We start from the raw sequence: 25976 nt of genomic DNA on the forward strand, positions 1-25976 counted from the left end.
TGTCCTTTTAATGCTTGTGTCTTACCTTTATTAAAGGTGTTACAGAACAATAGCCAGAGCATGCCATTTGCTAGCAAGGAGGTTAACAGTAGAAGAGAACAAAAGAGGATAAACAACATATTGACATCAGGTTTCTCTATTTCTTTCATTGTTGTTATCAGACAGTGATGCTGATTAAACAGTGAGAAATTGCCCCTGGAGGATACCAAAAATATTTCTTCTCCAAGTGATCCCAAGCTTTTGCTTCACAAACTCTGGAAAACTGTTTGGAAAAGTTAAGATACCACTGTCTCTTCAGGAACCTTCTTCCTTTTTGGATAGCTGTCCACATAGTTTACAGACAAAACAGGACATCTTTTACCAAACATCAGTAAACTTGCATTTTCACAGTAGCACTGGGGGGAAAACAAAGTCTGTATCTTGCTCAAAAGGGATGAAATGTAACTGAACAACCTACAGCTGTAGGTCTGATTCTTTAAACACATTCTAGTTTCCAGCTTAGAGCAGAACCAGTCCAGAAAGACAGAAGTCGGCTCACTTGGCTTCAGAGGACCTTACACAGTGAGTGAGGCAAATGTTACTAGGGCTGCACTTCAAAAATAGAGTGAAGAAGTTTTACTCATCCACCATACCATTTATTTTCTAGTATCAGTAGGTGACCATCTTTAAGGAAGTTGAGGGATAAGAATTGAGGAATATACCAGCTGCACTTTACAGATTAACAGCCACAGAAATAGAAAGCAACTCTACAATCTCAGGGTTTCACAAAACTAGTTTCATTTGTAACACTTGACGCAACAAGATTAACTGCAACAAGTGAAGAGCAACATCTGTAAAGTGCTATTTTTGTTAAAAGTGGCTAAAAAAAGCACATCTACAACAGATTTGGGTACTCGGTGGTGAGATTGTCGATGTCCTCTAAGTATTTCATTTCAAGCTCTGTGTTTTTTGATGAAATTGATGAGCCCATTTGTTGAGCTATCATGAGATGTCACTGGAGCATCTGACTCCAGTTCAGGCTCAATTTTCTTGGCAAGTTGTTTTCCAAGCTCAACTCTGCATTTATAAAAGCAGGAAAAGAAAGAAAAAGCAATGTTAGTGCTAAAAACTGACAGTATTTACTATAAGTCATTGATATTAAAAATAGAAGCCAATAAAAAGTAACTTCCCAGTAAATACTGTGATGTTTTACCCCTCAAAAATTACTGGTGAAGTATTCCACTCAGTGCCATTCATGAAAAACTGGAGTTCTCATTGTTCCTTAGCTGAGCAGACAGCTCAAATTACAGGATGTCTAAATGAACAATTTGTTTTCACAGTCAAGCAGAGTCTTTTCACCTCAGTGTTCACTTGTGTTATGCAGAGCGCACTCAGCTGGCTCCTGTTCACTGTTGAACAGGACAGTGCTCAGAGCACTGCTTTGTGTCACCCAAACAATGCCCAGCTGAGCTACAGCCTGGAAGCACCCCCAGCACCTACCCAGGAGTTACAGCCCCCCTAAGAACCCAGGATATTGCAATAACTGCAAGGAACAAGGCTGGTTCTACAGCATCCCCACCTTTCAGTTTTGGCTGCCATTCTGGAATTTCATGTGTGGCAGTAAAAGCTGTACTTACTCCTACCACACTCCTGATCTCAGAGTTTATAGCAGACATCAGCTTGTACTAGACACAGTCTGCCATTTTCAGCTTCTGCTGCAGTATCTGGTTATAGAACAAGCTGTGGTAGCCCAGCACCAAAGCATGCACACAAAGACTAAGGCAGCTTAGTGTAAACTGATATTCTACACCTGTGGAGCAAATGTGCTCTTCAGAACAACCCCTCACAGCCAAGGCAGGCTGCACCTGAACAATCTTATTTCCCAATCCCTCTACCTAAGCTACACAGTATGTTTTCAGTTCATATTACTACAGATGAAAGAACATGATTAACTCCTGACTACATTTTTCAGTGACACAGTGACAGATTCCCCCAAGCTGCTGCTGCACACATGGAGCTCCAGCACAGCCCTCAGTCACAGATGCAGCCTGCATGAAACCAAGGGTGCTGCATACACACACCTCTGCCAGATATGCTGTCTCTCCAGCACAGGAAAATTAAGAGGTAATCAATCTTTTGCTCATCAGATGCCACTCAAACTGCCTACTAATCTAGAGGTAAATAATTCTTTTTTCCACGCTACAGAGAAAACATTTTCCTTCCTAATTTTCAGAGCATGTGTTCAGCCTGCTTGACTGTTTTCCTCACTACTGCATCTTTTTTACATTCATAGTATTTTTCTAAATTCAACAGAGGTCCTTAGCCAAAATTGTTATCTACAAGTCATTATGCATTATAGCATCCATCATTATGCATTATAACCTATCCCCAGAAAATCTGTTGTCATTTGTAACTATCCCAAAATCATGTGTTCCAAGTATAAAACCCTTTTGATTGTCTTTTCTCTAACTCATGATAGATTCAAGAATCTGTCAAGAAGTATACAAGACACAAACCAAGGAAACTTACCCCCACTGGTCATAACTGTTAATGTCCCAGACAACTCCTTGAACAAATATCTTGTGTTCATACATGGCTATAAAGCAGAAAGAGATTTATCAATAAACTCGATCACAAAGTCTTCATTAGAATTCACAGATGAGAAAAGTATTTACTTACCAATGATGGCTCCCAGGGTGAAGGGGTTGAGTTTTGTAAACATGATGGAATTCGTTGGTCGATTTCCCTCAAAGACCTTTCAAAACAAGAGATACATTGTCACCCAGTATGTTATAAAAAGCACATCAGAAACTTGCAGGTTTCGTCTTCATTAGAGTCCACACTGAAGTATTTGCATTAGCAGCAAATACAAAGTCCTGAAAGATTTAAAGGCCCCCAATCATAAAATTGTACAATTTCCACTTTTTTTTTTTTTTTTTTACAAACACAATGGAAAATGTGTCTCCAAGTGAGGGAATCCAGGAAATTCCTCTGGCTGCCCTGGAGGACTTGAGACCCTGTCAGGGGGCTCAGAGACCTTGGCACAGACTCCTGTGCCTTTGATTTAGCCCTTGGGAAAAACAATTACCAACCTTACATGAAGAATTACAAGCCACAAAAGTTAAAGTAGAATGATAGTGAATTTATCACAGGGTGAAAAATAGATTTTTTGGGGTTTTTAGAATGGGGGTTCAGGGGGGAAGATGGAGGCAACTGGGCATGTCCAGCCTTTCTCCTTCTTCTTGGCCTCCATCTTCTGCTGTGATGGTGGCACTATAGGATTGGTTTAGAGTAGAAGCTCACTGTCTAACATGGGTGATAGGTAATGGAAAATAATTGTAAATAGTAGTTTTTAGTACAAAAAGGTAACACCCCCCAGGGGCCAGGCAGGAGTGCCTTGGACTGTCTTGCTGAGCAGACCTGGGCAGGGCAGGAGCAAGAATTTTATAGATAAGGTACAATAAACAACCTTGAGACCAAAATATGAAGAGCCCTGACTGCTTCTTCAACCACCAGGCTGGGAAAAGAGACTCTCTAACTTATCTCAGGGTCACTCTGACCAGCAAGAGACCGCAAGATCCAAGCACCATTGCTGGCCACTGTGGGCTACAAGAAGTAACCCAAGAGTCACTGGGCAGTGTTGAGATAACCTGTGTTTCTGGAACACCTCCAAGGCCTCAGAGCCACAGTGTGCTCCCAGCCTTCCCCCAGTGCCCTGCCAAGGTGCCATCGGTGCCACCCCATCCCAGCTGCCCTGTCACCCCCAGCACAGCCCCCACGCCACAGCCCCCGGGCACCTTGTGGGGAAGGAGCTTCTCCAGCGCGTCCCCGCTCAGCCCGGCCGCCTGCAGCTCCTTGCGCGCCTCCTCAGGCGTCTTCCCCTTCATCAGCGCCTCCGTCTGAGCCAGGAAGTTAGCCAGAAGGATCTAGCACGTACCAACAAACACAAGGTACTGTTTGCATAGCTGGAATACTGGCACCTGGTGCTTGAGCCTATACCAAAACCTAGTCCAGACTTACAAATCAGTTTTAGCACTGTGGCAGTAAAATATGTATCAGTTTTAACACTCTGGCAGTAAAACATGTATCAGTTTTAGCTATTGCTTCTTACCTCAGAGTGCCAGGGACTTAGTTACTATTATTACATGTACTAAAGTCTATGTATCCAAAGACAACAAGGACAGTTCTGCAGAATCCTGCTCAAGCTGGCAGCAAGTTTCCTAAAGGCACCAGAGGAGCCTGGGCTTCACACAGCCCTTTCACCCAGTGTAATCTATGATTTTATCTCATTCTACACCACCTCATGGAAAGCCAGGTGCAAGGATTAGTCAAAGGTAACCCAGCTAAGATGTATTTACTCATCTGTATGCAGGAAATCCTCACAGCTTACCATACACCAATCCCTACCAATGCAGTGCAAGGTTCTAACTAATTGCTCCCAATCTAATGTTAGCCTGCAAATTTATTTTGGTTTTATCCTACCTGAAGACACAATAAGCCTTTTATAGTCAAATGAAACCTTTTTTCCTGTTCTTTTGTGAAGTCATACTTAGAATTTTCACCTGTATTTGGTCTTACTTCACAAAAGATTACTATTACACAATACTAATAGCACTTGTAATCTCACATCACAACAAGAGTGAAATTCAGTGACTAAAGATGTTTTTGTGAAGTATGCAGGAAATAGTTAACCAGAACATGTTTCCACCCTCAGAAGTTAAGAACAGTTTTAGTTCATTGAAAATCCTTAGTCAGATGATAAACTAAAAACTGGACAGGTTATGAACATCTCTATAGAAGGCCATCACCCCAGCCATACCATTACATTCACCAAATTTTGTTCTAGAATTTAATTCTTGAAAGCTTCCTCAGAGATGGTGCCACATCAGGTCTGAGAATTTGCTTCTTCCTCCTCTCCAAGAACTACATTCCTTAAAATTCTTCAAGGAATTTTAAACACTTAATAGCTCAACTCTTTCCAGCTTCAGTAGGCCCACAGGAAACACCACTGTCACTGCAATCACTTCAAGAATAAACATACCACTGCGTTACCTATTACAGATAACTTGTGATTATAATCTAGTTATTTTTAAATCTGTTGTGACTGTTGACAGAGCTTTTGTGTATAGTTTCAAAGAGACAGTTAGAAATATCACACACTGCAATACCAAGTAAGCTTCAGTGCCTTGAACCACAAGAAATGGGGTGCCCTGACAAAGAACTCACCTTGTGATGCAAGCCATTTCTGATGGGGTGCTGGGTCTGCACTGGGATCAGGAAGTCACAGGGAATCATGCGAGTTCCTGTAAGAAAAGCCAGGTAAATAACTCTGCACCAGGTAAGGCTTAGAAAACCTTCACTTCTCACCCCATTTCCACAGTTGCTGGAAGACTCAGTCATTTTTACAAGCTTTATAGAAGAGCATTATTATTTGCAGCAGGGGAAGTAACAATGCAGCTCAGGAGTTTCAGCTTTGTTTGTCCTCCTTACTGTAGTTAAAACCTGCATCTTGTAGCCTTCACAAGTTGCTAATTAAAAACCCCATAGCAATGTGATGCCAGCTTAGATAGGAGTCCAACCTCTAAACAAGTGCAGACTCAGCAGCCATTCAGACTAATTCCAGAAGAAGGTATTTAACAGTTTGCTTACCTTGGTGAATGAGCTGGTAGAAAGCATGCTGCCCATTGGTGCCAGGCTCTCCCCACACAATAGGGCCAGTGCTGTAGTCCACACGAGAGCCTTTCTTGGTAATGTATTTGCCATTAGACTCCATGTCACCCTAGAGAAGGGAAGGGCAGGATCACTCAGTATCAGTTTCCATACATACTTCAACTGCAATAAATAGTGCTTGTTTATAGGAATTTTCTAAGCATGAGGGATACAGCTGACTCATTTATGGACATCAAGATAACAGTGTATGAGGAAAAGGTCTAAGTGAGGAAATAAGCTGGCATTGATCTTGGCACCAGTCTCGAGGCAATTGAAGGCACGCACTAAGTGACTGCAGCTTTATCTCCCACACACACAGAGGATGCTGAAGCAGGGCAGAACTCTCTGCACTGGCTGCAGGCTGAGGCCAGCCCTACCTGCTGGAAGTAGGCAGCGAAGCGGTGCATGTACTGGTCATAGGGCAGCAGGGCGTGCGTCTCACAGCCGTAGCAGTTGATGTACCACACCCCCAGCATGGCCAGCAGAACCGGCACGTTCTTCTCCAGGGGGGCAGTGTGGAAGTGATTGTCCTGCACCACACAAAGCAAAGTTACACTTCTGACAAAGCAACTGCCATCCCTCCCAACTCCTGCATTGTTTATATTGTTATGTCGACGCAGTGTGAGCTCTCCACAAACTGTCATTTTAACATTATTGATGAGGATGTGGGGAGCTGAACTTTAGAAATCAATGTGCCTCCTATTTCCTTACTAACAACTTTTAAAGAGGAGCAAATCTGAAATGGGCACCCCACACTCACCATCCAGTGGGCTCCTGCAAGCAGATTCTCAAAGTTGTCAAAACCTAACAATGGAAAGAAAACAGTTTGTATTTACTATTACAACTCAAGCTTCATTTTTCCTATAGAGACAACTGTGAAACAGTTTTGATTCCTTGTATGCAGCCAGACTCCCAATTACTAATCAAGTTTAAAGATGCACTCAGACTTCTCCTGATATTGCATCCCATAAGCCAGACATTCACTTATGCTTAAAGCCCAGACTTCAGAGGAAGTCCAACTTCATGAAACTTAACTCAAAAACCTTTGCCTAAAATCTCCATTCAGGCAGAATGAGCAACCAGAAGGAAAACAGAAGCCTTTAATACAGAGCCTACTTTGAGGCCACATAGTTTTTAGCAAGTTTGAACACTTAATCACAGCCAGTGGGAGACACATCTGCCAAAAAAACAGGGCAAGGCTAGCACAGCAGGGATTTCTGCACTGGTGTGAGAAGGAACAGCTCTAATAAGACATTCTCAAAGAAAAAGGCTACTCCTCACTTCCCTGTTCTTGCTAACAATTCACCTGAGCTTCCTTTGCTTTGCAGTTAGGGTATTTAAACCTCCACTCACTTTCCAAATGAATAGTTCCACTAAGGCTAGTCTTTCTTGAAAAAGCAGAAATCCTGATTCACACATAGCAGTTGGGAGGTGAAGGGTTGCTGGACTCAAAGCAGGAGCTGTACCTGTGGTCAGAGGCCAGCTGTGGGAGTTGAGGGCTCTAAGAGGAAGAAGTGGAGATAGGCTGGCATGTCAGCAGTCAGCACCAAATCTGTCTGACAGCAGCAGTGAACAGTTTATTGCAGATGAAACACTAAGTGCCTGACTTGTTTATTCTGCTCTTATAATAGGTTTTTCTACACATGAAAACTCCTATTCATATAATTCCAAAAAATACCAAACCCAATGTTATTCTCCTAATCCCAGTCTAAGAGAATTCTAGCTTTTGCCTAGAAAAATAAATGACATTACAGTTTCAGACTTTAAACATCTGAAAACAGTGATGAGGGAACAAAAGTAATCATCAGGCTCTATAGCCTAGACAAAATACTGGAAACAAAAGGAATTAATAGCATAAGAACACAGTTAACAATGCTAAACAGAGCTCATATGCAGAACCAGAGACAGGATTTGGTGTTAGTGTGTGTATACTAAAAGATACTAAATACCCTGCTTCAAGTTTAGCAGTGTCACACGCAAGGTCTGATTTTCAACACAGCCACAGCTTTACATAAATCAGGCACTTTTGGCTTTGTGATTAAAGCAATGCAATTTTACTATTTGTCCCCAAGTATGGGTAATTAATCAAAACTGTATTTGCAGTACTAAAATACCAACATTTCCATTACATTCCAGATCTTTTTTTAGCACCCGCATCCAAGCACTCAGAGCAGGCAGGTAAATACTATTTGCCCCAAATCTGATTCACAATTCACTGCTGTTAATGCACTCCACAGTTACATTCCTGAAGCAAACAGAGCAATTCTTGGCACAGTGACATCCCAGGAACACCTACCAATATGCAGGGCAATGGAGAGACCAATGGCAGACCACAGGGAGTAGCGACCACCAACCCACTGCAAACAAGACATGGCTGAGTTGGAGAAGTGCAAGGATTTTACATTCAAACTATTAGAAAACAGCAGTGTGTGTTTAGACTGTTCCCAGCAAAATCAATACTCCTTCACTATAATTCACTACATATATTTGCCATAGTCAAGGGAACCTGCACTTCACAGTGCACCCTAATGAACACCTTTTTTTGAGAGTCTGATGTTACCCTACTTGTCCAATTTTTATAACATCTCTTAAGTAAATAGCTTGATTCCAGTTAACTTCCAAATCCTTGATTTGTAGCTTGTATAACTGCTTTCATAATACCACTCCTCTACAGGGAAAGCCTGGTTCAGCAAAATTCTGACACTTGGGAAAGGTAACATTCCAAACAACTTCTGAACAGCAGCTTATTTGTCAGGCAATTAGTCAATGAGACATACCAACCTGTTTCTAATTAAGTAGAAGGACCAAGACTAAGGGCAGTATACTTAAAATATGCATCTGCCACAAAATCCCCGATCAGGCTCCCATTTCTGATGTGTGACCTTTACCAGGCCTAGGTTATATACCATAGACACCAACAGGCAAATGTCACAGCTTATAATAACTACTTGCATAGAGCAGTAAGTCAAGACTATCTCCTGTTACTCAGCAGCTGATTAGACAGCCAAGAACATGGAGGGCTCCTCTTCAGACCTTTGACTGGAAGATTTTAACAGACTGGGCAAGAATTCTCTATTTGCCTTTAGTTAGGGCTTTTCAGGTATTTCAGTGGACTGAATACAACTCCTACAATTTAGGAGTTGCTGTTTTAGAAACTGCTTTTGCATTTTCAAGATATCTAGCTGGAATCATCTTACTTGCTTCAGAAAAAGCTAACAGTTAACATCTACCACATAATATCAGACATTTACTTACATCCCAAAACTCAAACATGTTCTCTGGGTCAATTCCAAAGTCTTTAACTTTAGGCTAAAACAAACATGAAAAAACACCATCAGTTAAACCAACAATCATAAAAAGCTTTACACCAAGCAAGCAAATACAAGTTTGAGATCTATTAAATAAACAATCCTACAACTACACCTGTTTTAAAAATGCATAGCATCCATCACAAAAATTACATTTTCATTTACATATTTCATTCCCAGAAATAACTATCACTACTCACTATTAAAAATCAATGCCATACATTCATTTCCTGATGAATCTAAGTGGCCATACAGTTAAAGCTGGACTGATACTCAGTTTACATTTACCAGAACCATAATGTCAGTCCCTGACACCCTGCCAATGACTGCAGTGCTTTTCTAGTTACTGACAGTCTCTCTGCTTCATACTTTTGCATGAAGCACCACACAGTGTGCTCATCATAAGCATTTTTCAAATTGCCTGCCCTATTTCAGCTCCTACCTAGAGTTTGAATAACATTTGCTTATATAACTGCAGTCATACACAACTTAGGCAATTAGAGGCAACACTCATTAATAACAAGTCATTCCAAGCACAAGATCCCTTGATTTCAGATTTAAAGCTTTAGCAGAAAGCTAAAAACACATCTATAATCAAAGTCCAGTCTTAGTATAGCTCAATACTCTGGAAGTGTTTCAGTTAATCTGAGTAGGAAAACAAAGGCTTCCATTCAGAAAGAATGCTAAAATTAGGTATTCAAGCATCTTAAAGGATAGGTTTCCTTACTAGATTTTAAGCTAAGGCTGCCTTAAAGGTACATAGGAAAAATTAACTAGATTGACTATACTTACAGCATTGGTAGACAAGGCAACAAAATGCTTGGCCACAGCTGAAGGCTGAAATAAAAATTAAAAAAAATAGTTAGATCTAGAATATTAACTATTTTAATTTCTGGTTATAAAGCTGATCTGCTACCATTTAAACAAAATGCTGTTGACTATCATCAGTTGTTATTAATTTGAAATCATCTTATTCACTTGCAGTGTGGGATTTGGGAGCATACCCAAAGAGAACCCTCTGGGATATTCCCACCAAAGCCTCCAGAGAGGGGCACAGCCTCTCCTTCAGTGAGCTCCCAGCCTGGACACCACCACAGCTCTGGAGCAGATGGAGCTCAATGGACACCCACCCCCCTTCCAGCCAGGGGCAAAAAACCAAAGCAATTGGAATTACTGATAAATATCAAGCTCCAGAGTCAGACCTCAGTCTTTCAGAAGGTGTTCTGATAAGCATGAGTTGTCTGAACAGTAGTGTAAGGAGGAATTTCAAAGCCCAGCTTTCAAACTAAGTACAGCTACCCTAACAGGAACAGGTCACTGACCATTTTAGTTACCTGAACAGGCAATATCTGCTTTTTTCCTTTAAGAGTTCAAAATAGGAGAGAATGAGCCAAACACAAGGTTTCTATTCATAGCACAGCCATCTGCCATAGAAATGTCAGTGTATTGTTCCAACCACAGCTTCACTTCCTAGTTTTTAAAGATTTGGCAATAATTTAAATAATTTAGTACCACACACACTACTCTTGTTTTTTCATTACTAGTAGTTCTACCAAATTATTGGTTAGCTCTAAACAAACACTACACTCTATTACTTAAAAGGCAATATTTGGAAGAACAATGCATGAGAACCATTTATAATGAAAACCAGTGGGTTATCACTTAGATTGGACAAAACAGCCTGTCATTACCAAAGCCCTGAAATGATCTAAGTACATCATTTGCTAAGCTTGTTTGGGCTGGTACTGACTCTGCTCCAAGGCACACAGAATGACCAGGAAGAAACTGCACAACAAAAACTGCTGCATTCTGTTACTTAGGCTGCACATCTGAGACTTACATCATTAGCAGCACGCAGGAACCACTCTTTGGCTGTTTCTGCATTGGTGATGGTTTCCTGTGTGGTGAAGGTCTGCACAGTGGAAAACAAATAAGTAAAACAGTGTTCTTAACATGGAAACAACTTCAGGTTACTAAAGCATCACATGTCACATAACTAGAGCAGAGTGATTCTAGATGTCCATAACACCCAGCTGCTACCAGATTACAGAAAAAAGCAAGCTTATTAATCCAGTAAACACTAATATTGTTGGATTTACCCATCTAGTTTTAAACCAGTATGTGTCTGAAATTGGAATAATTATTACTCATCTCCTGCCTTCCCATTCCCCAAACCATTTTGCAAAGCCTTGAGACTAAAATTCTCTAGTTTTTTTAGTAAAAGACCAAAGTTTTACTATTCAACTAAAAACTAATTGAACATCCAAACAGGATAACCCAGATGGACTGTCCTATTGTTCTTCCATTCCTACTTTTTCATGAAAGAGCACTCATTTCTGCCAAGACTCTTGTCATAATTTTCCTTTTGCTGATTAGAGGAAAACATTTTCCTGCTTTATGAAGTGTGCACAAAAGTTCAGTCATGCAGCTTTGCAAGTATCTACAGCCATTCTGATTTACTCAGCCATCAAAATTTAGCTTTAAGGGTGAACACCAGACTCATCCTACTCTCATCCATCTCCAGAAATACTCCATTATGAAACATAAGCCTGTTATGGAAAGAAAAAAATGCCATTCATCCTCTTCCAAACATACCCAATTAGCTAACTACAGTCTAGCAAACAAACTCAAGTGTTACTCTTTCAATCTGGCAGTTTTCTAAGCCTTTGAACCGTGATCCCTGGACTCATTATTGCAAGTGACCATCAGTATCACTGTGTGCAGTTTCCTCATTGCTCCATAAGCTGTTGCTCAGCTGCAGCAGAGCCAAGATAAGCTAATGAGCACTGCAGAGCATGACCAGCACTGCTCACACGGTCACCAACAGCAGAAAGGTTCTACTGTGCTTGGCAAATGAAGGCAACCCAAGTTATGTAACCACGGAGTTTGTCCCCACCTCCTTCCTCTGCCCAGACAAGCATTCCTCAGAGGGAGAGGGCTGCTGGAATTATTGCTTACAGAGTAAGTTCTCAGCAAGGCAAGACTTAAAGGCAGCTATTCAGTCTGCAGTCAGAAATAGGTGTCACCTTATGAAGTAGCAGCAGACTATATTTACCCCTTTAAGTCAAGCAGCTTAGCTTTTATAGTGCTCAAGGAACTCAGCATTTAAGTTATTTAGGTGAAGGTGTTGTGACTAACCTATAAAATGGAGATTCTTAAAGAACATGCAATTCATTAATGCAAAAAACCCGGACATTTAACAAGTACACTGTACTTAAAGGATCAAAAGTCCTTTGGGAATGAAATAATATCTAGAATTTCAAAGAAATAACTACATTGGATCCTACATTCCACCTACAGAGAAGTGCAGGAAAATAAACTTCTGTGAATAAAAACAAAACTTGCATTGACTGAGAAATAAACCCCAGACAACATGAAATTCCTCTATCTTATTTAGGTTAAGTAATTATCAGCATTTGACTTACAGATCCCAAAGTATTTCAGCAACCAACACAACCTTGTACTGCAAGTTTAGAAAAAATCACAACAGGCCTGCTCAGAAATAATCCACACTGGAAGCCCCTGGTCTGGATATTCCTGTGGCCAGCCCTCTCTCCTGACTGAACCCTTTACAGCAGAGCAGGCCAAGGCAGAGCTTGTCTCAGACATACCTTTGATGCAATGATGAAGAGAGTGGTGTCTGGTTTGAGTTCAGCCAGGGTTTTGGCTATATGAGTACCATCAATGTTGGATACAAACCAGACACGAGGGCCTCCCTTGGAGTACGGTTTCAGGGCTTCAGTTACCATCAGAGGGCCCTGCACAGAAGCCACAATTAGATTTTATCCTCACTGGAAGCACACACACAGAAATGGGCAGGGTGTAGAGAAGTCAGGGCTTACCAAGTCAGAGCCACCAATGCCAATATTGACCACATCAGTGATGGCCTTGCCAGTGTAGCCTTTCCATTCCCCGCTGCGCACCCTCTGTGGCAGAAAAACAAACAAAAGAGACACAATGACCATTTTATACTTGCACTAAAGCTACTGATGCTAACCCAGGCCCAGGAAACAGGCTTTGTTTTCAGGTACTGTTGTAGAAAGTTGCCAAAGAAAGCTTTCAAGCCTCTAGACCTTAAGGCCTACACCGAGAGCTACCTTATTAGCTAGACATTGTGTTATGTCTGAGATAAAAGCAAAAACACTCTACAACATCAAACACTTGAAGAATTTAAAGCTCTCTCCCTACTGTGTGAACTGCTGTAGCATTTACAGTGTTTGCTAAGGCAAGAGACACCTATCCAAAAATGATAAAATCTTGGGCATTAAACTATGTGCAACAAATACTTGAACTTGTTCTTAAAGTGTCTTTAATTAGAAAGAGCTTCACTAACTAAACTGGAAGACAGTATGAATAAAGCCACAGAGATAAGAGATGTATTGGCAAACCATTCTAAAAGCTTTTCTCCTCCAAGTATGCTTTGCATTAGGATTTATTTCTGGGCTGCACCTTAACAGCACATGGTCTAAGTTCCTGCTCTATTCCTGTTCTTTAAGCATCACTGAAACAAAAAATTGCAACTCTGAAACTCTTCACTGATTTTGTCCATCATCTACCACCCATGCATTCAAAACTCGACATTGAATTTTGTCCATCATCTACCACCTATGCATTCAATCTGCTCCAATCACATAAACAATCTTTCTGGTATCATGAATACTTCCACGTACATTCTCCAATTCTAAAGCAATTTTTCTACATAGCACTTAGTTATGCTGATATTAGCTCTCCTTCACTACAAATGCCTTAACTTCTCATTTTTCCAAACAGAAAATCCATTTTTAGTAACAGCATTCCTGTACCACATAAATGATACAGCCACAGTCTTAAAATCCCATCTGCAAAGTCAACTGAAACCAGCATCTTTGTTAATATTTTTAAAGAAACTGCTTGACATTTTTATTTTGCAGAGAAGATACAACCACATCAAAGTCATATTCACAGGTTCTGACAACTGAAACCATAGAGCAAACAAAAGGATGGCAACAGTGAAAACTCCTGTTTTGCACTACCAAAACCTTGGCACTGTAGAATTTCTAGCTGATTAGACACCACGGAATTTCCATGGCCATTCAAGTCTCATAGCATATGAAGAAAGTACCAAATCCACACCAGCTGGTGTCAGTTATTGTGGTTTTGGCATTTATTATTAAGAACAGAACAGAATGCAAGCCCATTCTGCATGGGTTAGAAGTATGAATTTGCAGTGAAACAGGGCACTACCACCTAGCTAAGACTCACAACAGCAACCAAGCAGGTCCAGGTCCTCACAGTCTTGTTTAAAATGCATTAAAACTACCCAGGTGGATACTCTGCAAACAGAATAGAATTAAAGTAATTTGACCTAAAACCAGGAGATCCTTAAGGAACTATTTAAGTAGAGCATAATCAAATTGCAATTGAGCTGGGAACTCCTACCTCCCTCCTGATTTTACACAGATGTTATGAGAAAGTTTCTACCTGGTGCCGCCAATTAGTTGAAAAATTAGCAAGAAATAAAGTAATATTTGAATGGTACTTAATGATTTACAGGACTTCCAAAGTACACACAAGATTACTGCTCAAGGAACAAAATCTAGGGAGCCCATAAAGAAAAAAACAACTGGAAAGAGGGAGAAAAAAGTGGATCAATAAAATCAGCTCCAACTCCATGCTTGAGCCAGAACTATTGCAAACCTTAAAGAAGGACACAATTCAAGTGAACCAGCTTTCAATCCACATGTAAGAACCTGGCTGGGTATAAAGCAAATACATAAAAAATAAGCTGTGGCGGTACTGTACCTGACAGAAGTGCTTCATTTTGTCCAACACTTTGTTGACTTCTGGAACAACATCCTTCCCATCCACGAGGATTGGCGTATTGGAACGATTTCTCAGGGCAATGTGAAGCACAGCTCGGTTCTGAAACAACGGGAAAATCAAGATGAGGATCTTCCCAAGTTACAGCCCAGGGCCTCAGATCCTCATCCAGAAGGCAGAATAGTCATCAAGATTTAAAAATCCTTTCGATTAACTGGGATTAGTAGGGCAGTATTTTCAGTGTGTGTGCATACTCACATCAGTGGCTACCTCAATCACCCTCTGCTTCACTGACTCGGTGCAGGGAGCTTACAACAGCACAGTATGCCAAACTTGGGAGAAAAGGCTCAAAACCCCTTTAAAAGTTCAGAATCCAGCAATATTCATGACCCAGCTATCTTTATTTTGGCATGCTTTAGTTACTCAAGAATGAAACTGTTTCTTATTGATGACAATACTAAAAAAATCAATTGCAACAAGCAGCTGAAGTTATTTTCCCAGACATCTTCTCAATTATCCATTTAATATCTTATTACTCCATTTAATATAGGAAGAGAAATAATTTAAACATTTGACAACAAAGAATACAATAGTCACATCCTTCTAACCACTGCTCACAATTAAATGCTGCCTGAACACTTGCACACCAAATATATGTAGTGGTTGTGCTATAAGAAAAAATCTCTTAGCATGCAGGATTTATGTTACTTCTCCACAGCTGCACATAAGTCAAAGCACCAAAATCTGCCCTGTGGTTTTAAGAGCTTAACAGTTTTAATCCAGAATGAAGGAATTAGTCAATACTAATGAACAAATTAAAAAATTAGTCTGCTCTACCTCATTGTTCCACAATGAGAGGCACTGTGAGACAAAGACAACACAGACAATATGAACTGCCAAGTTATGATTTAAATACCAAATGCTAATTCAAAAATCATCGAGTTCGTGGTTACTGACTTGGAATACAAAAAACCCTCTTTCACTTGCTAATTAAAGTATTCCCACTCAAATTTGGGGTGAACAGAGAAAATGTTTTGCAGCACTCAGCCATGGAATGGTATTTGGTAAGTATTGCTCACTATCAAGCTTGAAGGATGCTTTGTCTGGTCAAGAGGAGGAATGCTTCACCTGATCTCTATGGTTAAGCAGAAGTATTCCCTAAACACCATGCAGGCTATACAGCCTGTCCCCAGTATGAGTGCTCAGATGAGTTATCTTGTAATGCTCTTTGCACCACATCAAACTCCAAGTTTTAACTCATCTGGTTCAAACACCTGGCACTGACACACATGGGTGCACTATAAAGAACTTCCACATGAGCACACACCATGCAGCCAATGCCTGCAGCAAACACAGACAAGTCTAAAATTCTTCAGACAAAAATCCAAAGAATGTTCTACAGCAGATCAAGAGCAGTGGACGAGTCAGTTCTTGCCATCAAGAAGCTCCCTCATGTCCTTTAGGTTTATTCATGCTGTCTGACAGCATCCTGCTTAACACCTGACAGCTTCACATTGTCCACATGCTCCTATGCCAGAGCCAAACCAACCTGGTTTGATATTCTATACAAACAAAAATGATGCAAACCCCATCTGAACTGGAAGGAAGTAACTGAGGAACAGCCTGATAAGAAAAGAGGTTTCTAGACTTACAAGATACACAAGTGGTATCAAGACAGCAGGAAAAGAGGGAGCTAGCAGCAGAAACACATCAGAGCCTGATGTTGTGTTTAGGTGCTTTCTGTGCAAGTTGTACCCTTCTGACACTTCAACTGCTACACCTGCTCTCAATACTCAATGAAGAACATCTCTATAATACAGTCAGAGATAGGCTAACTCCATAATAATTTGTGTTCCATGAGGCTAGTGAAAGGCAGTATGAGACAAAACAATCTCCAGACAGATTTAAGACTCCTCACCCTCTTTCCCTGCTTTCTTTTTTCAGTAGCTACCTTTGAGAATTGAAGGCATTAATGCAGAAGGAACAGGAACCACTTCTCCAGTGAAACTGTATTTCTTTCTGTCTGTGCCTTTTCACAAACATGAATCATTCACAAACAATACAATGTCCAACTGCTGAGTTACTTTAAGCAAACAGCTTGTGCAATAGCTAAACCAGTCAATAGCCAAGTCAAAGGAAATACTGGTTTCTCTGAGTTTGCCTCAAACATACTAAGTAGTCTTAACTTTTAATGCAGACTAATTAAACTCACTGTACTGTGGACTTCCCAGTTTTCATCCCATTTTTAACATCAGAAAAAGTACAGTTGGCTTTCTATATGTTTTAATAAAGATTTAATCATAACTGGAACCTTCAGATTTACAAAAGGAGGAAGGTACTCATCCTCTCACTGAAATACATGGCTAATTTCCCAAGACTGTTTATATTCTCAACTGTTAACTGCACCAAAAGACAAGCAGCATCACAGCCCAAAAGAGGAGGTCTTACACAATCCTCCCTCCACACCCTTTAGGCAGTTTACTAAGCTTTGTGGACACTACCACCAGGCAAAAAGCATGCAATGCAACACCCTGCTCCCTGTCCTTTGCAAGGTCTAACTCATCTTCCTCTCCACAAAACAGGGAAGAGAAAAAAATACCACCAAAATCTCTAAAATAAGATGTACTGAAGGAAGGAGGTATTTTTAGTAAGAGCTGTAAAATTTTCTCTTGAAGTAGTTCAGCAAACATTACAATCACTCAGGATTTCAATGAAGTATTTAAAGTAAGCTTTTTCAGCCTTTGCTTACACAGATGCATAAACATCCATAATAAGCCCAACTGAAGTGGAAAGAACCATGGACAGGACAGAAATAGCCTTACCTCAGTGAAGTTGATCTTCTCTCCACTAAACATGCGCTCCCTGGCACTTTCCACACCCCTTGACTTTGCCTGAGAAAGGTAAATATAGATTCCTCTTAAAATAGTGAAGCCAACATGTATTACAAAGATCCAGCTACATTAAAGAGTATGAACATCTAACACAAGACAGGGAAACAAAAAATATGATAGATTAAAAGACCCACTAGATTCTAGGTAAATAAAAAAACATTTTCCTTTACAAAGCACATTTTTATGCAAATATGCATGGAAAAATGGCTTTGTAACTCGGGACTAGATGACAATGCAAGAATTTGAATCCTGTCAAGACTTGTAAACAGATGCCTTTTAACTTATATGTTAGCTAATGTTTATAAACAGTGCTAGAAAAGTGAGTTACAGGTAAAGGTTATTTTGTTTATTAATGGAAGATTTTAAATAGTTACCAGTTCCATCAGCATTTTCATCACTTCTTCTGTAACAAGGTTCTTGGAGTAATCCAGCAAGATATCCCCATGGTCAGTATTCAGGGTCAAGCTGCCAAAAAACAAAAGGTTGTTTAATTGCATATTCCTGAGGGGTGACTGTTTTAAGGGAGACAATGGTAACTCTGCTGTAGATTACAAAAATAATGGGAATCCTAGTTAGACTAAGTTAGTAAAGAAGAATGGCCCATTTGCCCAAAAAGTTTCATAAAATGACTGCTGGTTTTTTGAAAACAATGTTTTTCCACAATCTGAATTAGTGTCCACTTTCTGCTCGTGAAAACAATTAAGTATATTTAATGCATAGCTGGACAATCACATATTGTTTCCACTAGCATTCTCTAGCAATAATCAGCTTTTTCCTAATGTATTATCAGTAAAGAGCTTTTCACATTCTTCTGCTGTTGGAAAATTAAACTGTCTTCCTAAAGGTCCTGTCATTCTTTCATACAGAGTCTTGAACAAGCCTAATTGAAAAATCTATACAACATCACGAACAGGAACATTGCCAACTACTATGCAGAATTAAATCCCATTTGTGCATGGTTTAGTCTCACTATCCTCATTGATTCAGTGGAAGTCCCAAATTATTTAACAAATGACCTGCAAGCTGCAGCCTAACCCATCAGAATAGAGGCACTTGCAGGTTCACATCTGAGAGGAATCACAGCAATGGGAGCCCAGCAGAAGCCAAGTGAGCCCATTTGTATTTACTATCCTTGTATCTGTGCGATAGGTTCTGTAGTTCCTCTAATCCTTTACAATATTGTTTTACCAATTTCTTCCTAGCAATAATTTCCAACCAAATCTATAAATTACTGTATCTGAAGAGCTGAATTCTGTAAGTCAGCCTTTGATAAAAGCACATCTTCCTCTCCCTGTTGCTCCACACACAGCCCCACAGGAAATTGCAGCCATCTAAATTCTGTGTTTCTGCCCTGTTCATTGTCTCCCCTGCTTCTTTCTCAATACCTGAGCACAGGAGCCTGCTCTGTTATTTCAGCTACCACATGTGCCAGAGACTTCACAGGGACACACCACAGCATAATTGCTCTTCATACAGAGCAGGCAAGACTCTTCAAAGGAAGAATGGAGCTGAACTCACAATAACAGTAATAACCAGCAAGGTCTTAACATTTCAGTGGTTTCACTTACTGTTAACTTCATTAACTGTTCATTAACAGTAACATCCTTCTTATGGTCTTAAAGTATAAGCATGAATGAGGAAAGGAAGGTGTCTTCAAGCACAGTCTCAGAACCATGTTTCTTTAATAGGAAAAGCAGTATCAGTGCTGCTAAGCACCCTTCTCCTCAGGATGCCCACACCAATCCTGACACCCTGACCGCAGCACCAGGATCCCTGGAATATGGCTAGCTACTGGAAGGACTGGTTGGGCTCACCTGCCACAACTGTTACTCAGATACAGCATGGAAGGAAAAGAGAACAAGCCTTTGATATTTGATGCAATTTATTTAAAGACATCTCAGACTTGAAGACATTTCACTAATGGTACAGCAAGACCATCAGCACACTAACACGTCTTCAGTTTCACTTCAGAGAAGTAGAACTCTTGGCATTCTCCTTCTACATTAAACTGCAGCTGATAGCCTCTCCCAGTGTTCTGCTCCACAAAGAAAAGGATTTCATGTTTACTTGAAATGTCTCTCACCTATAACTCATTACTTTACATATATGAACGAAAATCAATCTCACTAGACCTAGAAGACAAAATCTCTCATGAAATTATGGCTGGATGGCTGGATTCAAGCCACTGCTCACTTGAAGAAACTGCAGAAATGAGCTACCCAAGACTTTCCAGGCAAAGCCAAATCAAGGAATGGCTACCAGACTTAACTTGCCACACACAAGGTGGAGCACAGAGTGTACAGTGTAATCCTGTGTAAGCCCTTACAGCAGGGATCCATCCACCCTCTGTTTGAGCAGAGGCCCCAGCCCTGCAGCTGAGCTGTGCTCTCCTGAGCACCCACTCTGCAATGCAGCAGCTCTGGCAGTGCTGCTCAGGGGGACAAGAGCCTTGTCACGTAGGCCACAGGCACCTCCAGGTGACACAGCCTTAGCCTGCAGCATCCCAATGATTGCATCTCCCACCACATTCTCCAGGTACACTCACATTCCATTTACTGTTATCCTTGACAACAGGCAAGCCAAGCAGCAGGAGTGTCATTCTAACACTGTGTCTGCAACAGGGGTACCTGTCACACCCAGACATCCCTTACCTGCTGAGTATGTGATGGCTGCATCACATCTCTACTAACCCAGTGAACAACCCAGGTTGATAAGAACTCCTGCTCCTATCAGGCCTTACCTCACCACCTTGGGTGGCAAAGAAGGCAAAGATCTCTTACAGGTGTGGCTACACTCCTTACCAGAAAAACAGCACATACAAATTCTGAACTAGGAAATAAAAGGAAGAAAGGATCTTTTCTATACATATTTGAGAGAATGCAGTCAGTAAGTGTAATGTTATTCCAATAATATTGAATAGATACTTGTACCCAGATATAAAATACTCAGATTAAAAACAATTAACACCAGTCTGAAATTCCTCCAGAACCAGTATCAGGAAGCACTTTCCCCTGGATAGGTTTCTCTTTTCCTTCTAAAGGAAGGAAGTCAATGATTTTACAACAACATCTACCAGAACTAAAAAATATTCATAAACCTTAATTTCACATGAGGGAGGTTGCAAATGACACAGGACCACGTGGCCAAACCTCCAGAAAACAATTTTCCACAGATTTAGCTACCATCCTGCTGCTGATCTGGCTCAGAGCAGCCAGCACTGGCAAGAGCACCAGTAAAGCTATCAGCTCTGCAATTGCACTTTGCTATGAGGAAGTTCTCCTGGACTACAACGAGATGGCTTTGCAGGAAACAGGACTGAAATAATTAAAAGAAAGGATTAAGATAGATGAAGCAAACTTAAGACTCTGCAACTGTTTACTTATGGGCAGCACAAAAGGGCATGAATTAGAGGAGCTATTTGAAATAAATAACCTCAGTAAAGACCATCTCATAAAAAAATACTGGAGATAAGGAAAACTTGCAATGGGAACTAAGTCTATTAGTGAGGATCTAGCAGATTTAATAAGATCAATTGACTGATCAATTTCTTAAAAATAAGAAATGGCCCCTGTTAAAAGGGCCAGGTGAAGTCAGTACTCAAAAAATTCAGCATAATTTTCCCATCAATTCAAACTATATTTCACATATATATATGCAGGACTTCATATACCATTTTCAATTACAATGTAAGAATTTTCTAATGAGCTCAAAAGGGAGGATAAATCCCTTTACGCAGGACAGCAATGAAAAGCTTGATGCACGCAACAAGTCTTATCACAACACTCTAGAATGGAAGGTCGGTTTATCTCTATAACTCAGGCTCGCTTTAAAACTCAAATCTGGGATGCATCTCATAATATCAGACTTTTCCGACTGCTGCTATAGTACAACAACGTAACCCCACACATGCCCTCTCAGCAGGGCCTCAGGCAAACAGAAAATCCGTGTCCCACTTTACAAGATGAAGGCGCTGAGAGCTATCACCATGCCTCCACTTGTTACTTCCTCCTCCATGCACTACAAGGCATTTTCTGTAGCAGCGATGGCGAGAGGCGAAGGAGGGCTAAACCCCCTCACGGCCTCCGCTGCCGCCTCAGGGCGGGCTCATACGGGCACAGGGGGCTCAGGGGATGCGCGGCCCCTCGCGATTGTATCGCGGAGCTTATCGTGACTAAGCACGGCGTGCAGGAGGCTGCGAGTGCCGCCCCACAGTGCGGCTGTGCGAGCGCAGCGGGCGCTGTGCTGCCCGGCACGTACCCTGCTGCAAGGATGAGTCAAGGGCAGGCGGCGCGGCCGCCCCCCGGGCGCTGCGAGCGGCTCCCCCGCCCCCGGCCCGGCCCCCCCGGCTCATGTGCCCGGGCCGCCATCGGCCTCGCACCGCCCGCCGTGGCGAGCACAGCACCGCGGGCCGAGCGCCATCCGCTCCCCGCCGGGGCTGCGCGGGGGGAGCGAGCGGAGCGGGGCCACGGCAGCCCTGCCCGCCAGGCCCAGCCGCGCCGCGCCCCTCGCCGCCCCGGCTCCCCGGGCCTCGTACGCGGCACCGCCCGGGCGCGGCAGCCCCAGGGCCCGCGGCCGCTGCCCCGCTCAGCCGTGGGGCCGCCCGGCCTCACCTGAACTTCTGGAAGCGATCCTTGTCGGCCTCGAAGAGCTGCCGCAGGACGAGCTTGGAGGAGTTGGCCTTGTGCCACTCCACCAGCTTCTTGAAATGGGGGTCGCCAGACAGCGCCATGTCCGCGGGATGAGCAGGCGAGGCGGGATGAACCGGGCAAGGCAGATGAGCTCTTGCCTCCTCTTCCGCTTTTATAGCGGCGACGCGGCCTCCTGCGGCCGCCCCGCCCCGGCCGAGCCCGGCCCGGCCCCGTCCCCGCCCTCCGCTGTGGGATTCCCTCCGTGCCGCGCCAGACGGGGAGGAGCGGCCTGCGGGTCCCGGCGCGGGGGTGGCGGGGACTGGAGCTGGAGCTGGAGCTGGAGCTGGAGCTGGAGCTGGAGCTGGAGCTGGAGCTGGAGCTGGAGCTGAGGCCGAGGCCGAGGCCAGAGCTGGGGCCGGGCGCCCCGGGGAACGCGTAGCGCTCCCGGTTGTAACTCCCGTGTGAGAGAATCGCTGTGTCCCCACCACGGCTCAGCGCCTCCCGTGGCCAGTGTCCGCCCGCGGCTGTGCGGGTGCACGGTGAAAACGCCGTCCCTGTCGGGCTGGTTTTACCCCGGGCCCGCCCGCGGCCCGTCCTGCAGCAGCGCACGGAGGCGGCCTCAGCACCAGCGGGGACAGGGCTGGGACAGGGCTGGTGACAGCGCGGACAGGGCTGCGTGACACCCGCAGCGCCACAGCCGCGCACGCCGGGGCACCGGGTGCTGCCCTGGGTGTCGGACCACTGCCCGTGTTCCTGGATCCCAAACCCCTGCCCGTGTCCCTGCATCCCAGACCTCTGCCCATGTCCCTGGATCCCAGACCCCTGCCCGTGTCGCTGGGTGTCAGACCCCCCTGCCCGTGTCACTGGTCACCAGACCCCTGCCCATGTCCCTGGATCCCAGACTCCTACCCGTGTCCCTGTTGCCCTCATCCCTGCCTGCCACCCCGTGTCCATCACACCTGGCTGAACTCTGGACAGGCTGGGGCAGGCAGAGCAGCAGCTGTGCCGTCCTTGGGGGCAAAAGCTGTTCTGGGCATAAAGCAGGATGTTGTTGAAACATGGGTGTATAAAGGAGTTTGTCAAATTCCAGAGATTGCATTCTGCAGCTTAGGGGAGCAAATCCCAGTGAAATCATGTTTTAAGTACCTAAGCTCCTTTATGGATCTGGGCCCAAATCAGAGTCACAGAGCGTGAACTTGACTCAGAGCACTAAAATCACAGCCCAAGTCTTAAGCTTCAGAATCAGCCCCTTGTCCTTGTTGCAAAACAAAAAGCATTCATAATTGATCCTTAGCAAAAGTCCTTCCATACCTCACTCTTGCTTGTTTCTAAGGCTTGCTTTTTCAGACTTAAAATAACTGTTTCATAGACCAAAACATTTTTCTTCAGCAAAATAAATCTTAATCACTTGATATATTCTCAGGGGGTTTTTTACATCTTTGGAGGCCACTCTCAGCCTTGCCAGTCATAGGTTTGGACAACTTCACCAAGACAGAACTGCTTCTTTCATGCACCCAAATCTGCCTGGACATTTTTCACTGCACATGGTTCCCTGCATGCCTTCAAGTAAGGCAGGAAAATAAAATGGCAAAAATTAAACTTTGGAGTTGATTCCACAGAGGAGAGCACAAGGGCCCAGTAAGTCTTTAACAAGACATATCATGCACACTGCCATGTCACCTTTACATGTTTTCCTTCCTGTCTAAGACCTTTATAAACAACACTGGATAATCACAGACTCCTTTTCAGTCAGAAACTGTAACCCAGTTGTAACCTGTGATGTAAAATTCTTTGGCTTAATAAATATCTTCTATTAGTCACAGGGAGAGAACAAATACTCTTTTTAAAAATGTTAATCATACTGACAGCATTTGATATTCAGCCATGAAACTCCTGACTCACCTGTCAGATTTCTCTCAAACCAGGGGAAGCAGAACTCATTAAAGTGTTCTTACCACATCCCTATCAAATCCAGGGGTCTCATACACACATTTTCCCAAGCTTCTCTGCTGTTATCAGCAGTAGGCATTTTTCCCAGAGCCTCTTTCTTCTGATCAGCCAAAGGCCTGCCATGTTTACACACTAACAGCTGCTTCTCCTGCAGCTCCTCCCAGCTATCCTGTCATTTTTTAATTGATGATAATGTCTCAATTTTGCACCAACTTTTCCACCTTTATTATTTCAAAACTGGCAATTCCCATCCTGCCTTTCACTGTAAAATATGGATGGTGTCTGAGCTGTTACTCTCCTCATGTTCAGGATTTCACAATCAGGTTACAAGGCCTGCTAAAAGGTCTTTTGACAATTCTTAAATCCTCATTCATTACAATACTTCTGTTTTCTGGCCACCTCACTTTTCCACTTTCTTTCCAAACTACAGAGCCACATTAGCTTCTTACTGCTCTGATCACAAGAATTGTTACTATTGAAATGGTTATTTCCCTTTTCACACAAAGTATGAATCCCATGGCCTTGTGCAGCACAGCTGCTCAATTGTATCTCTGTCCAAGTCCGAATTTCAGTTCATTCATTTTTGACTGAGACACAGGTCTCAATTTTGCTTCCCTTTCTCTGTCTTATTTTATCATAGTTCTTGCACTGTTTGAATTCTCTCAAAATCCTCCATCTCTTAAATCTCAAAGATCTTCAAGTTTATCTGACTCAATCCCAAAATAAGCAGGATTTTTTAAACTTTAAATTCCAAGTCTACAAGCATTCTTATGCTTAATTGTATCTGTGCAAGAACTTACAGGTTCAGGTAATCAATAAGGTAATTGATAACCTATTGATTCTGGTTAACAGCAGGGACAAACTGACTGTGACATCAGAGTTATAGGTTTGGTAGTCTGGCTACCAAATCTGCCTTCTAGGACACTGATTTGGTTACCCATTGCTAACGTGCCTGCTGCTCACATAATATATATTCCATTGTCCTCCTTTCAATGTACATTCTTGTCTTTCTAACATTTTATTCTAAGATTTTGAGATATTCTTTCTCCTTTCATTAACCTTAAATTACATAAATTGTCTGCCATTCATATTTTCTTTCCTTAGACTCCTTCCCATAGAATCCTTTAGTTGCAGCACTTTCCCACTTCCTTTCTTTTTTTCTCTAGAATGCAGAGTTCTAGAATTCAAACTATTCCTGCAGCAGACTATGCAAATTTTATGACATATGAGGAAGATAAGCAGGCCAAGCTCCTGATTCTAATTCTGAAGGAGCAGAGGACAAGGTTTCTCTCTCCATAAGCTGTGCACCAGCTGAGCACCACAGGGCCAGCAAGGCCTGTCCCCAGTGAAAGCACCAGTTGATTTTATTGTGGAAGGTCTGGACTGGGTGTTCAGCAGGTGAACCAGCTGAGAGCTGCCATACCTATTTCCCTCAGGATTCATTTTAAGGCAGCTCTAATGTAGATAGAAGTGATAATATGGAGTAAAGGCAAGCCCTTATCTCATGGCAGGCAGAGAGTGTGAACACAGTGGTGACTCAGCTGCTGCAGGATAACCCACTGAAAAACATTCCCATTCCAGAAAAGGCCAAAGGCTACCACAGTGAGGGATGACATCCTTTGGGGCTGAGAAAGGGCATTTCAGTAAAGGATGTTCTGTAATTGATGGAGATCCATTTTGTGGCTGATAGGGTACAATGGTGGATTTACCAT

At 42.6% G+C, this 25976-nt stretch overlaps 1 protein-coding gene across 1 annotated transcript; it reads right to left on the minus strand.

Annotated features, from left to right (window-relative positions):
* On the minus strand, nucleotides 1-22569 carry GPI (glucose-6-phosphate isomerase). Its single transcript, XM_005492530.3, has 18 exons — nucleotides 22297-22569; nucleotides 18061-18151; nucleotides 17618-17686; nucleotides 14778-14897; nucleotides 12839-12922; nucleotides 12608-12754; nucleotides 10837-10908; nucleotides 9789-9833; nucleotides 8944-8997; nucleotides 7985-8045; nucleotides 6449-6492; nucleotides 6066-6218; nucleotides 5629-5758; nucleotides 5206-5282; nucleotides 3777-3905; nucleotides 2659-2734; nucleotides 2509-2575; nucleotides 1-1056 (listed from the first exon to the last, which is right to left on the minus strand). The coding sequence occupies exons 1-18, from the start codon at nucleotides 22413-22415 to the stop codon at nucleotides 933-935; spliced, it is 1662 nt and encodes a 553-aa protein (XP_005492587.1). The 5' UTR covers nucleotides 22416-22569; the 3' UTR covers nucleotides 1-932.
* Between the last annotated feature and the right edge of the window lie 3407 nt (nucleotides 22570-25976).

Source organism: Zonotrichia albicollis, chromosome 13 (genome assembly GCF_047830755.1).
Source record: "Zonotrichia albicollis isolate bZonAlb1 chromosome 13, bZonAlb1.hap1, whole genome shotgun sequence".
In the NCBI taxonomy this organism is placed as follows: domain Eukaryota; kingdom Metazoa; phylum Chordata; class Aves; order Passeriformes; family Passerellidae; genus Zonotrichia; species Zonotrichia albicollis.